The 13,766-nt window shown below is 37.2% G+C and overlaps 1 protein-coding gene across 1 annotated transcript in view; it reads right to left on the reverse strand.

The window, feature by feature from the left end:
- Window positions 1-2,282: 2,282 nt before the first annotated feature.
- LOC125237205 (homeobox protein SIX2-like) overlaps window positions 2,283-13,766 on the reverse strand; it is a 37,535-nt gene continuing 26,051 nt past the window's right edge. The window contains exons 6-7 of the mRNA XM_048144200.1: window positions 11,744-11,802; window positions 2,283-4,039 (exon numbers count right to left, since the gene is read on the reverse strand). Of these exons, the coding sequence (XP_048000157.1) occupies window positions 3,898-4,039; window positions 11,744-11,802 (201 nt within the window). The 3' untranslated portion in view covers window positions 2,283-3,897. The remainder of the gene's footprint in view (window positions 4,040-11,743; window positions 11,803-13,766) is intronic.

Genomic DNA, 13,766 nt, shown 5'->3' on the forward strand with positions numbered 1-13,766 from the left:
TGACAGGTCGACTGTTCAAGTTTTTGATAGGCGGTAACTGTGAGGTAACCGATAGGGGGTGGGGTGCACTTTCAGCGGGGAGCGGGAGTGGTCATACTGTATGTAATACTATTTATTATACTTTCTTCCACATAAAGAGCCACTTTAGGTATTTCTAGTCTAAATAAAGCACACCAAATGATTGAAATAAAACGATAATTTTATTAAAAACACACGTTTGTTTAAAAATGCTACTTAACTACTAATAAATAAACTAAAAACATGCGAGGTCCTTAAAATTAATTTATTTTTACAGTACAAGAGACACGCAGTTTTACTAAATAAATTATTGTTCTAAATACATTTAAATAATAAATAAAACTATGTATAATGTTAACAGCTTTGGGTTATTTCACCCTAAATTAGAACAACTAAATTGTAAAACTGTAGAAGTTTCTAACTTTGCCCTTTCAACACAGCTTTTTTCCAGAATTTAGTTGAATTTGAATTAAATGCTATTTATAGATTTAGTTGCTATGAATAATAGGAATTAATGCTTAAAATGTAACAAATTAATATTATTTTCCCCTCACTAGCTCGGAAACACGTGTTTTGTCCTTTAATACCAGCGGGTAAAAACGCATTTTATCCACTAGTGAGTAAAGTAATTTGACCTTGAATAAAGTCAAATTAACTGCTTTAAAATTGATAAAAGTAGGTGAATCTATGAATCAAGATGATTTACCACCTTTGGAACTACTGGAAGTAGTGATAAACGCATTTTTGCGTTGTAGTTTCCTCGCTATAGTGAGGGGAAAAGTTTTGTGTTACACTCGGGTGCAATAGTACATTACATCAGAGGCCGGGAAAATGAGGATTTCCGGCCAAGTGGGTATATACGGCCGAGCGAGCGGGCGAGCGAGGCCGGATAGGGATACGAGGCCGGGAATCCGTTTTCACGCCGAGGCATGTATAGTGCTTTTCTCAAACATACAATGAAATAAAAAAAAATGCTCTAAAGGACAATATTTTATAAAATAAAAGTTACTTTGCAGGCCTAGACCTAAAAAATAATATGAAATCCCTTTACAGTCCTCTCGAGTTGTTGCGCCAAAAAAGCGATACTTCCCAGCCCATTTTAAGGAACGTAAAGACAATATTTCATTGCATGTTTGAGAAAATGTATTTTACTTCTCGTGTATAAGTATTAAAAAACTCGCAAGTTCAGGATTCTATTCTCGAACCACTCGCTTCACTCGTGGTTCAAATATAGAATCCTTTCACTTGCTCGTTTTTCAATTCCACACTCGGCGTTAAAATACAACTTTGTACCCTTGTATAACAAATAACTATTATCAATGTGAATATTGTTTGGGTAAGTAATACAAGAATTCAATCAAAAATCGTTTGGTTTCATCTTGGTGGCAGATAAGTTGACAAAGTTTGAATCTGCATTTAGTCTTATTTTCGGTACTTTCGTTTTAAACTAATATTTGAATTTTTTTTTTTAATTATAAATACTTAGGCTTACTCTTGGCCACAGACTAGCCAAAGGCAAAGACGTGGCCTACGATGGAGTGTGCTCGCCCAAGATGCCTGGTGCCGTAGCTGAATGGCATTTCTGTAGTCTGGCTCTGTCACACCAATACGCAAGAGCGATAGAGATAGATATCTACGAGCGTTTCGTTTCGTGAGCGTTTGTGCCATTCGGCTACGTACCCTGTTCAGTGTTCACCCTAGATATAGTCCTTCAGGACTTTGACTCGTCTGACTCTCATATCATATAATACTTAATACACTTAATATTACATTAAATAACGGAGTTTTACTTAAAACTTAAAACAAGCTTCACATTTGTCTTAGTTAAGAAAAATTTTACATTTTATTTTGCATTAAATATATAACGAAGATTCTAGTGTCAGCAAAATAAAACACTCACTATTTGTTTCATTCATTTTCTTTTTTATTTATACATAAAATATACATAGTTAAAGGAAGCCATAATTTTAACTAATATTTAAAAAAATCAAAGTAAAAGCAGATTGAGTATTAAAATTTTTCTAAACATAATTTTTCAACAATAATTTTTGCCTGTGTGGTGACGGTGCCTGTGTGGTGACGCGTTAAGAATTTCACCACCCCCTTTCTTCCCGTGGGTGTCGTAGAAGGCGACTATGGGATATGGGTCAAATTGTGGCGTAGGCGAGAGGCTGGCAACCTGTCACTGCAATGCCACAGTTTCGTTTTCTTTCAACCCCTTATTTGCCAAGAGTGGCACTGAAGCTTTAGTAGTTTCATGTGTTCTGCCTACCCCATTTATGGGATACAGGCGTGATTGTATGTATGTATGTATGTATAATTTTTCATTGTTTTAAAATAAATATCTCAAGGTTTTGAGTCGATAAAAAATAAAGTTACTTGACTGCTACTGCTATGGAACCTTCTGTGGAAATGGATCACTAATCATTTATTGAAAATATGAAATTTAGAGCCGTCAAATATGATTTCACTATTGATTTACATTAATCTTAACAATAACATATTACAAATATTTGGCTAAAAGTGCATTATAGATATTATTTACATTTGTAAATAATACAAGTGTACGACGGTAAAGAGTATCAAATTTCCACATTCAGAGGCCCATTTCTCAAAACTGAAAGTTACAAATTACAAGCGGAAGTCTCTTTCCAACTTGTCATATTTACTTTACACATAGAATATAGAATTTAGGATGCCGACTTCTGTATTTAGTCGTGTAGCGCCATCTATTGTCTGTCATTATCAAACTTTTTTTTACAAACAATTATCTGTTATTTTGTAATTTTTAAAGGGTTCGAAGCTAGTACGTTTGTTATATATAGTTTAAAGATACATAATTCTGTTTTTAGTCGCGTAGCGCCATCTATTGGCTGTCAATATCAAACTTTTTTTTATTAAATCCATTATTTTGTAAATTTATAAGGGTTTTGGAACTAGTATTGATAGAGCTAGGTGAATGTGGTCACGAGTGGTGGTAGTGTAAATGTAGAGGGTGGTCGTAGAGTGGGTAGAGCGACTGCGGCGCGTGCGCCGGCAGAGCGTGATTGGAATAAAAACTTTAATGAACTCTACAGTCTGGTTGCTCCACTCAAAGAGTCTAGAATATGTAACAAATAGAATTAGAGATACAGAATTCTGTATTTACTATTTAGTCGTGTTGCGCCATTTATTGGCTGTCAAATTAAATTTTCACTAAAATAACAATTCTCATTAGAAACAACGCATAGTGAAAGCCGTGCCATCTATGTCTGTCAGCTGTCCAATTAAATCAACAATTTAAAAAAAAGTTTTTGTCCTACAGCGCCATCTATTGGCTGTCAAAGTGAAACATTTTTTTTTCACATGTAAATCCGTTATTTTTGAGTGTAGATGTAGAGGGTGGTCGTAGAGTGGGTAGAGCGGCTGTGGCGCGTGCGCCGGCAGAGCGTGCGCGGCCGTGTCCAAGTCGTCGTCCTATGTCTCTACGCTTATCCTTGATTCTATTTCAATGAATTGAAACGATTGCTTTAATGTACTCTACACTTTCTAATACACTTAGATTGCTCTACTCAAAAAGTCTAGAAATTTAACAAATATAATTAGTGATACAGAGTTCTGTATCTAGTCGTGTAGCGCCATCTATTGGCTGTCAACGTCATTTTCTCCACTTCAAAAATAATTCTTATTAGAAACACCGCATAGTGTAAAAGCCGTGTAACGCCATCTATGTATGTCAGCTGTCCATAATTAAAAAAAAAAAGTATTTTTGTCGTGCAGCGCCATCTATTGGCTGTCAATGTGAAACATTTTTTTTCACATGTAAATCGGTTATTTTGTCAATTTCTAAGGGGTATGAATCTAGTATTGGTAGAGCTAGGTTGAGTAGAGTTAGTGCGGTCACGAGTGGTGGTAGTGTAGATGTAGAGGGTGGTCGTAGAGCGGGTAGAGCGGCTGCGGCGCGTGCGCCGGCAGAGCGTGCGCGGCCGCGTCCGAGTCGTCGTCAGACGAGGAGTCAAGCTGCTTCTCGTTGGGGTTGCCACTGGAATTGAGAGAAAATGTCGTTAGAAACAGTGTAAAATATCAAAAGAGGGCCCATTGTTTTATGGGCCATTTTTTTTTCAAACTTGTCCACCCCACTTTTTTTTTACATGGGTATTTTTTACGCGATTCATACTCCGAATCGCGAGGTCTTTCGATCCTGATAGGAGAAAAAAATCTCCCAAGATTTTCATACATTTTTCAAACCTTAAATTCAATTCCGCCATGCAAAATGTATGAAACAATGGTAACGGAATGGGAAAAAACCTTGGGACATTTTTTTTCTCCTATTAGGATTGAAAGAGCTCGCGATTCTGAGTGGAAACTTTGAAAAAAATGGCCCTTATGCGAGAAACTTTAAAGGTCAAATCAAATTTATTTACTCCTACATTTCTAAAGTATTTTCTTTGCGAACAGGGTGTATGAAAAATGACAATGCTACCTGGGTCAATCCGCGGCAAGAATAACGTGAATCACGATTTTATGGCATGTTCCATTTATTCACGATGCAAGTTCAATTGATAATCTATCTCTAAATAAGTGTTACTTTCCCGATATAAGCATAGATCCTTTCATTTGCAGCTGTAGTTCAAATAAACACTCAATGAAGTCGTGACTCACGTTACCTTTACGTGGATCTACCCACCTGGTTAAAAGTATACTTGCGAGTACACAGAACCCGGACACGACCGCGAACCCTACTAAGTCCGACTTAAAAGCGAATTGACAGCCCCTAGCCCCTGATGTAATTTGATACGACGGGACAGAACAACTAGGTAAGTACAAAAAATAATCCACTGCATTATGTTAGTAGTGAACTGGCCTACGAATCTTAGAGGACAAGTAAGGAACTGGAATGAGTTGTAACTCCATACATCTGTAAATTCGAGTTATTTGTAGTGACATCTGGCGTCAAGTACGCGTCAAATAGCGTAAATTACGAGTATCAGTACTGCTACTTGTCGATAGATGTCGCGACGAACGAAAAGACTAATGCTCAACAATTTTAGCTAAAGTAAATAAAGCACCATAACAAAAGTAAAATTAACGAGGTCAGCCTCATCGTCATCATTATTACAGCGTCTCGTTGCTTACTACTGAGCGTACTCTCTTCATATACGATAGAAAGAAAGAGAGAGAGAGAGAGAGAGAGAAATGGCATTTATGCAACCAAAAAGACAAAATAGAATTGACACTTACATACTAAACAGTACAAAATTAGTAACATTGGTTTGTGGTTGCAAAAGGACACCACTCAGCATGTGCTCTGGCACTGATGATGCCACAGCGCAAGGGCCTATTTCTCGAAGCTACAAGTTACAATTTACAAGCTGTAGTCAATGTCTAATATGACAAGTTGGAAAGAGACTTCCGCTTGTAACTTGTACAATAACTTTCAGTTTTGAGAAACGGGCCCCTGGTCTTCCGTGGAGTCCGTGGATACTTATCCCGGTCTCTTGATTTTCTAAATGTTTTTCCGTTATAAGTACTTAGACATATTGTTACCTACGCAGGATGTCCTAAACAGTTACACTACAATAAACCTAAGTCACAAAATTAGGACTTGTAATAACCGAAGGCGAGATACAGTCACCAGCGTAAGCAAGTGATGATTTCTTTCTATACCTTGTCACATTAACGTCTTGTTTGAAATGTCATTCGACATTGTCAAACGATTAAAAGCGACAAGTTAAGTACAGAAATCATCACCTATTTATGACGGTGACCGTATTAACTAAAGTAATCGCAGTTTGATTCCCGGCTTGGTCACTTCTTCTATAGTTTATCTACTTGTATAACATCTACTTCAGTTCATAATATAATAATAAATCAATAAATAAATTAGGACACTAGATTTTGAGAGCGGCTTCGCTCGCGTTAGAAAGAGACAAAAAGTAGCTTATGTCACTCTCCATCCCTTAAACTATCTCCACTTACAGAATCACGTCAATTCGTCGCTCCGTTTGGCCGTGAAAGGCGGACAAACAAACAGACACACACACTTTCCCATTTATAATATTAGTATGGAAATATGGATTCTTATACAGATTGACTGAGCCCCACGCTAAGCTCAAGAAGGCTTGATGTGTTGTGGGTACTCAGACAACGATATATGTATATAATATACAAATACTTATATAACATTGAAAACATCCATGACTCAGGAACAAATATCTATGCTCATCACAAATGCCCTTACCGGGATTCGAACCCGGGACCGCGGCTTAGCAGGCAGTGTGACTACCGACTACGCCAGACCGGTCGTCATATAAGATATAACTATTATTTCTAGCTTACTAAATGTGAAGACCGAGTTATTGAGCCGCGCTGACAGACCCTACTGACGTAATTTGATATGGCGCGGTCGATCGACCATTCTTTAGAGTTCATGCTCCATCGAGTATGGAGCTGTTAGGTTAGTTTTGACATGTATAGATACATAGAGGTTATAAGTGTGATCAAATCTCAAAAATTTATTGGATCTTGACTTTGTTTTTTAGACTGACGCCTCATCTCTTTGTGTCAAAACATCATAACTTCTTCTTTAATAAACTGTACAATTTACAGACGTAGTGCCTAGGTACCTACTCACAAACTAAACAAACGACTATTAACAACTGTTATAAATTCACCATAAAATTTTGAAATGAATAAAGGTCAGGTCAGGTGGGGTAAGTCTAATAGTTATTTGTTATACAAGGGGGCAAAGTTGTATTTTAACGCCGAGTGTGGAATTGAAAAACGAGCAAGTGAAAGGATTCTATAGTTGAACCACGAAAGCGAGTGGTTCGAAATAGAATCCTGAACTTGCGAGTTTTTTAACACACGAGAAGTAAAATACATTTGCACCCGAGTGTAACACAAAACTTTTCCCCTCACTATAGCGAGGAAACAACAACGCATAAAAATGCGTTTATCACTGCTTCCAGTAGTTCCACAGGTGGTAAATCATCTTAATTACTAGATTCACCTACTTTTATCAATTTTAAAGCAGCTAATTTGACTTTATTCAAGGTCAAATTACTTTACCCACTAGTGGATAAAATGCGTTTTTACCCGCTGGTATTAAAGGACAAAACACGTGTTTCCGAGCTAGTGAGGGGAAAATAATATTATATGCAAGATACTCATAATATCATTATGGTGGTTACCAAATGGGACATACACTCATTTACCACCAGCACAAAAACCCCAGCCTCCTAAACCTACCGACAAAACCTTCCACATGATCGGATATCCTCGGATTAGGACACAAAAGAAAAAACAAAAAAAAAAAAAAGCCGCGCCTTAATGAAACGTCAATAACTGACACGCGATACTTTGTAGTGAAACTTGATATTTGCAGTTTTCTAATTTGAAGTTTTGTTGAAGTTTAATGAAGTGTAAATAGAGCGTATTGTAGATTGTAGTACCTATAGGTTATGTAATTATGTTTTAAGCAATTTCCAAAGTTCAAAAAGAGCGACAGAGATAATTGACCCCCTCCTACATACATACCGGGTATACGAGTACATAAAAGTCCTTAAACCAACGCCAAATCGAAAAGAGGTGATAGGTCATCTCAATAACTATCATCACATTAAGCGAATTTGACCTTAATGGAAATGACATGTGTTTTTTTGAGACATTGGCCGTTTAACTAATAAAACGTAAAGAAAAAAAGTAAAAAGTGCCAAGTACCTTCTTATTTCCGAATGCAGTGGTATTATGATATTTGAGATTGAATCACCACTAAAATAAAATGACGTCTAAACCCAACACTAAATAACAGATACTTCAGTCAAGGTATGTATAGCTTTTATGTTAAAGCATTTGGCATAAATTACACTTAGGCGTAATATACTGACAATTAATATTTCTGACAAACTGCCTGATATCTTCAACAGCTTAAAACTTTCATAACTAACCGTAAAATTTCATCACATCAAAAAATATTAAATTATTATAATTCCAATGCGGTCCTGTTCGCTTTTACGAACGCAGATGTGACGGTGTCGGGTTACATACAGCCGTCTCGCTCGGACACGTAGCACTCTCTCGCTCGGGCGCGCGAAACTATAGCTACAGGGCGCAGGGTGGGATTTGGGTATTTGTTTAACATTATTTATTATTGGAGATTAAATAAGAGTACGTAATTTAATAATCCTTACTACGAGTATTTGGCTGGTTATTTACTAAATTCGTAAAAGTGAAAACGGTGGTAAAGATTGGCAACGAACAAATTTTCTAATTTACGAGTATCCCTACTCAATTGCCCATAAAACTGCACAGAAAATGACAATTTAAAGATTTTACAAAATTATGTCCTTCGCGCTAAATCCATACGAATATTATAAATTGGAAAATGTGCGTGTCTGTTTGTTTGTCCGTCTTTCACGGCCAAACGAAGCGACGAATTGACGTGATTTTTTTAAGTGAAGATACACTGAGAGAAAATACAACCAGTTTTCATGTTCGTTCAACAAGTTTTTTGGTTAAAATAGCGCTTACGTGCTCTTTGGTTCAAACAACAAGCTACTTGTCATTTGAATCGGCAATATATTTGAATCAACAAGTCGATTTTATAAAAACAACCTGACACATATTGTTTTAAACATACGTTTGGCTGATTCAAACGGATAAACCGCAACAAATCGAACTTGTTAAATTCACAATGCAAATTTCTCGAGAGTCACATAGGCTATTTTTTGTCTCTTTCTAACGCGAGCAAAGCCGCGGGTAAAAGCTAGTAGTTTTATAAATCTGTATAAAATACAGCACCAATATAGAAAGTAGAGTAACCTAGTAAGTGTCTTATAAAATACAGGGTTATTTAATATATTTATACATGTTTATTAAACATGTGGATTGTGGAATGGAATGGAAGTATTGTCATACCTACAGTAAATTTCAAACATCTTTAAATTAATTTTCTTACATGCGAATACCAATGGCCATTGTGGCATTTTCAACCAAAAGGTATCGGTTATCGATGTCCATTTAATGGTACCTTTTTGGTTAATGGCACATATTTGACCGTTAAATGTCACTGGTCAGCGTTCCACATTTAAAATTGGAAGGAACACATCAAAACGGTTCCACGTCTCAATAATTACTACCTAGTTTACTGAGAAACAAAAGAACTAAACATACATTTGAAATTAACCTTTATCTCTATACTGTAAAAGCTAAAATCCAATATACGCAAAATATTTTGTTTTGTTTATTCCTGTACGGTCGAATATGATCCGTAATGTGTAAGGGATAGAGATGATGTTCGTTTGGAGATGGATATAGGATATCGGGTTACATGAAGCCAGCCAAATGGATAGACAAACGTATGGCCCCTTATATACATTTGCATTATGTAATATGTTAGCAGTTATTTTGTTATCGTTTTAATTCTAAGTATTAGTGTTTTGTTTAAAATAGCGAGAGACATTAAATTAAAGGGGGCCGATTTTTGGTTGTCGACTATTCGCTTTCGTGAATTTCGTTATATCTCCACTACTAGCGATTTAAATTCTACTAATCAGATAAAAAACGAGTGGTCTTTACCACTAGATTTAACGTTATTAGATACTATTCGTCCTTTTTCAAAAATAGCATTACGTCGTTTTCCACAGACTTTCGAACGGCGAATTCATGCGTTCGAAATTCAGAAATCGGTCTCCTGACCAGAAATATAATATAACTGCGCGCCATGTTGCGGAATTTCATTAGAACTACTTTATTTACACTAAACTGAACTGTCATTGAGACTTCGTTTACCAAGTTTACAAGGTTAGGTCATCAACTTCGAAACTAGAGCCCACGTCAATTCAAGGCGCGACATAATGCATCTATAATACCTGACCTATGCCAAGTGCTACTGTCAAGTGCTAACATCCAAGTTAAAAGGCCCTCGAAAGTTCAAAACTATTAATAACACACATTACTGTACGTACTTTGTACTCCTTTGTAAACTAAACACGTTTTAAAAAAGTTCATGCCTCCCTGAACGCACTGTTTTTTTTTTTTTTAATTCTCTCGGCCGGGACTTCCGCGCCATTGAGCCGTACAGATGCGGATCGGCCTGATAAGATGCGATCTGATTTTAAAGATATGCCGGTTTTTGGGAGCCATTGTGTTGTATGGAAGCTTAATTGATTTTAAATATAAGGGAAAGTCACTGCTGTTTAGCAAAAATTTGTACTGCAGTCGAGATACCTACGTGCGTTTTCACCGATTAGGACCGATATCCTATACATTTAAGCCAAATCCGTCCTACATCCGATATCGGATCGTATAATGTGATAACACACTACCGGTCAACCAACTTTTATCACGCATCTCGGTCGTTTAAAGTTATATTATAACTAAACAACAATAGATAAGATAATGGACACGGTGAAAGAAAAAGGAATAACCATACCACAATTACTGATGTGCCGACAGAAAGTTTCCAAAATTCCGAAATTTTCACATAGGAAAACTTCGGAAACTTTCCATACTTTGTATGGACAATTGTATGGGTGGAAACTTTCCATTTCATAAATTTAAATTCCCTTTATTTTTCGTGAAAGTTTCGTGAATTTTTCAAGAAATTTAAGATTTTTTTGGAAAGTTTCCGCAACCTGCACATCACTACCACAGATTATTAAATAAGTTACCTACTAACGTAACAGTTCCTTCACTTGCCCGCAAAACGACAAATACCTACGCTTTATTTAACTAATACTAATGAGTTACCACGTAAAACTCAGAGAATAATAGGTAGAGGTACGTGACGTGACACGCGACTACATAAGCGGGCGCGTGGTGCAGCAGGCCTAGCACATGAACATGATGGCCGCGAGAGTATGTCGCCGCGAGATAGACTACCTGTCCTTATGTCATTAATACAATTAGACAAAGACGTGTCATCTATCTCGCGGCGACATACTCCCGCGGCCATCATGTGCTAGGCCTACTGGTGCCCCTCAGCCACTTGTTCATTCGAATGAACGGCTAGTGTATAATAGGTACTTAACGCGCGACCGCGAGCGAGTGACGCAGGAGGCCTGCACGGGTAGCATGGTCGCGCGATAGACGATAAAATATCAGGCCGTCCCTATCGCACTATTAGTAAGTGCGATAGGAACGGCTAGATGTTTTATCATTTATCGCGCGACCATATCTGCCTGGCCATATTTTGCATAGTGCCTTTTGAGGTCATACTGAACACTTTATTATGGGACTAATGCTGAAATCGCGAAAAAAAAAATTGGCTGTTCCATACATTCCGACTGACATTTCTTTTTTTTTCGCCACTTTTATGAAATGTGATATTTTTGAAAAAAAATTATGCTATTTATATGCTACTCAGAATCAGTAGCTTTTTCAATCCTGGTAGTTAAAAAAATTGTCCCATTCGATTTTTTCTTATTTTGTTACCATTTTCCGTACATGTTGTGTGGGGTATACAAAAGAGGAAAGTAACACAAATGTATGGAAATTCTGGGACACTTTTTGTCTCCCAGTTGTACTATTATATATTCTGTGCTCCCAGTGAGATTGAGAGTACTCGTGATTCTGAGTACAATTGTCCTAAAATTCCCTAAAAAAATCAAAATAAAAAATGGCAAAAAAAAAAGAAATGCTCTTCTATGGAACTGCCAATAAAAGTTGCTCACCCAAAAGTGGCTATATGCAAAGTATAACTGGTCCTTTTTATTTCACCCTGTATTATATTAAAATTACTCACCTATCTTTGTGTTCTGCTTGTCTGTCTCTTTGTCGTCTATTTTTAAACCAATTTGAAACCTGGAAATGACAAAATACAATTACATTTTATGAAATTCAATATGTAAAACTAAAACATTTGGTCGAAAACTAGCGATTCTCTGAAACAAGAAAAGGGGTTCCGTAAAACTACCCAACTATAGACCAATACTGCAACTATGGTTCACAAGTTGAAAAAGATTTTAGGTCCGAGTATTTTTATCCGTTTATATAATTAGTTAGAATTTTTTTTTATTGTATAACTAGCTTTATTTACAGTGTGTAAACCTGCCTTATAAATCTAAATTATTTATGGTCATGGTTCGTTAATATTTCTTGTATGTGGGTAGCTTCTGCACATTGTAATTTTTCCTCAGTCACCCGTTGACCACGAACGCTGTAAAGTGTTCGAAATGTCGGGATGAATAGTAAATTCATTATACGCGATTTAATCCGTTTCCATAGTTTTATTTAATGAGTAACTATCGCGGTAACCGAAGACAATATTATTTACAGTTAGTTTTGCATCATTGGTAAAAGTAGAAGAAAACATCGTGAGGAAACCGGACTATTCCCAATAAGGTCTCGTTACACTTCTTGTTGGAAGGTCAGATGGCAGTTGCTTTCGTAAACTTTAGTGGAATTACTTGTCGAAGCGGACCCCAGAGTCCCATGAGCCATAGCAAAGAGGATCGAGTATTATAGAGAGTTACTGTCAATGTAAAATGTCTAATCACAGTGCATTAGACTGCCATCTCTCGACAGGCTTAAAACTTGTGAACCTCAGTTTTGACAATTTGGCCCATATTCTTAGCTTGATATGTGTTAAAATGTCAAATATTAATATTAGCGCCGTCTAGCCGAGCGTACCGCAAAGGTGTATCGCCATCTAAGTCACCGTACCTTTTTCTGTATTGTTTTGAGGTACGTTTTTTTCTTAGACTTTATCTGTCTATACGGAGTTACATATGTCTTTGGCCATAGCTAATGCCGGGATAACGCAAGGAGGATGAGGTGCAGAGATTTTTGGTAGCAGTTGTGATCTAATCGTCTCTTATATTAATTTCTGTTTGTCAAGCACGATGCCCTCAGTCATGCCGTTGTCAATATTGATCGGAGACTACCGGTAACACAATACCCGGTATCAGATGCCTGCTCACCGCAGCCCAGCGGTGGGAAGACGGTCGTGTTTTTATATTATTATAGGTCGCAAACGAATAGAAGAGTCGCCTTATGGGAAAAGATTACTAATTACCGTCGTCCATGATAGCAACCACCAGCTCATCATCATTCTCCTTGTGTTATCCCGGTATTTGCCACGGCTCATGGGAGCCTGGGGTCCACTTTGACAACTAATCCCAAGATTTGGCGTAGGACTAGTTTTTACGAAAGCGACTGCCATCTGACCTTCCAACCCGAAAAGTAAAATAGACCTTATTGGAATTAGTCCGGTTTCCTCACGATGTTTTCCTTCATCGAAAAGCAACTGGCAAATATCAAGTGACATTTCGCACATAAATTCCGAAAAACTCATTGGTGCGAGCCGGGGTTCGAACCCGCGACCTCCGGAACGAAAACCGTACGTACTTACCGCTAGGCTACCAGCGCTTTTTTTTAGAAACCACCAGCTGATTAACGTTTATTTATGTCATTACCGTTAACGTTAACACTTATGTAATACGTACAGTCAACCAATTGGAACCCTAAGCCACTCTACAACCATGTCATAATGACAAGCAGTAAGAGATTTCTTACAATCTGATTTATAACGTCAATATGACGTAGTGGCCTAGGGTTCCAATCGGTTGACTGTACAGACCGTATTGGCACATACGTCGGTGAGATTAGTGGATATATTTCTTAGTGCAAGACGGTAATGAGAAGTTAACTATTATTGTGAACTAAAGTTAGAACCGTAAGGTCTTCTGCAAGACTGAATTGTTTCAGACTAAGTCTAGTGATTCCGCTTCTATTCTCCCTTACGTGAGTAACGAGCTTTGAAATTT

Source organism: Leguminivora glycinivorella, chromosome 20 (genome assembly GCF_023078275.1).
Source record: "Leguminivora glycinivorella isolate SPB_JAAS2020 chromosome 20, LegGlyc_1.1, whole genome shotgun sequence".
In the NCBI taxonomy this organism is placed as follows: domain Eukaryota; kingdom Metazoa; phylum Arthropoda; class Insecta; order Lepidoptera; family Tortricidae; genus Leguminivora; species Leguminivora glycinivorella.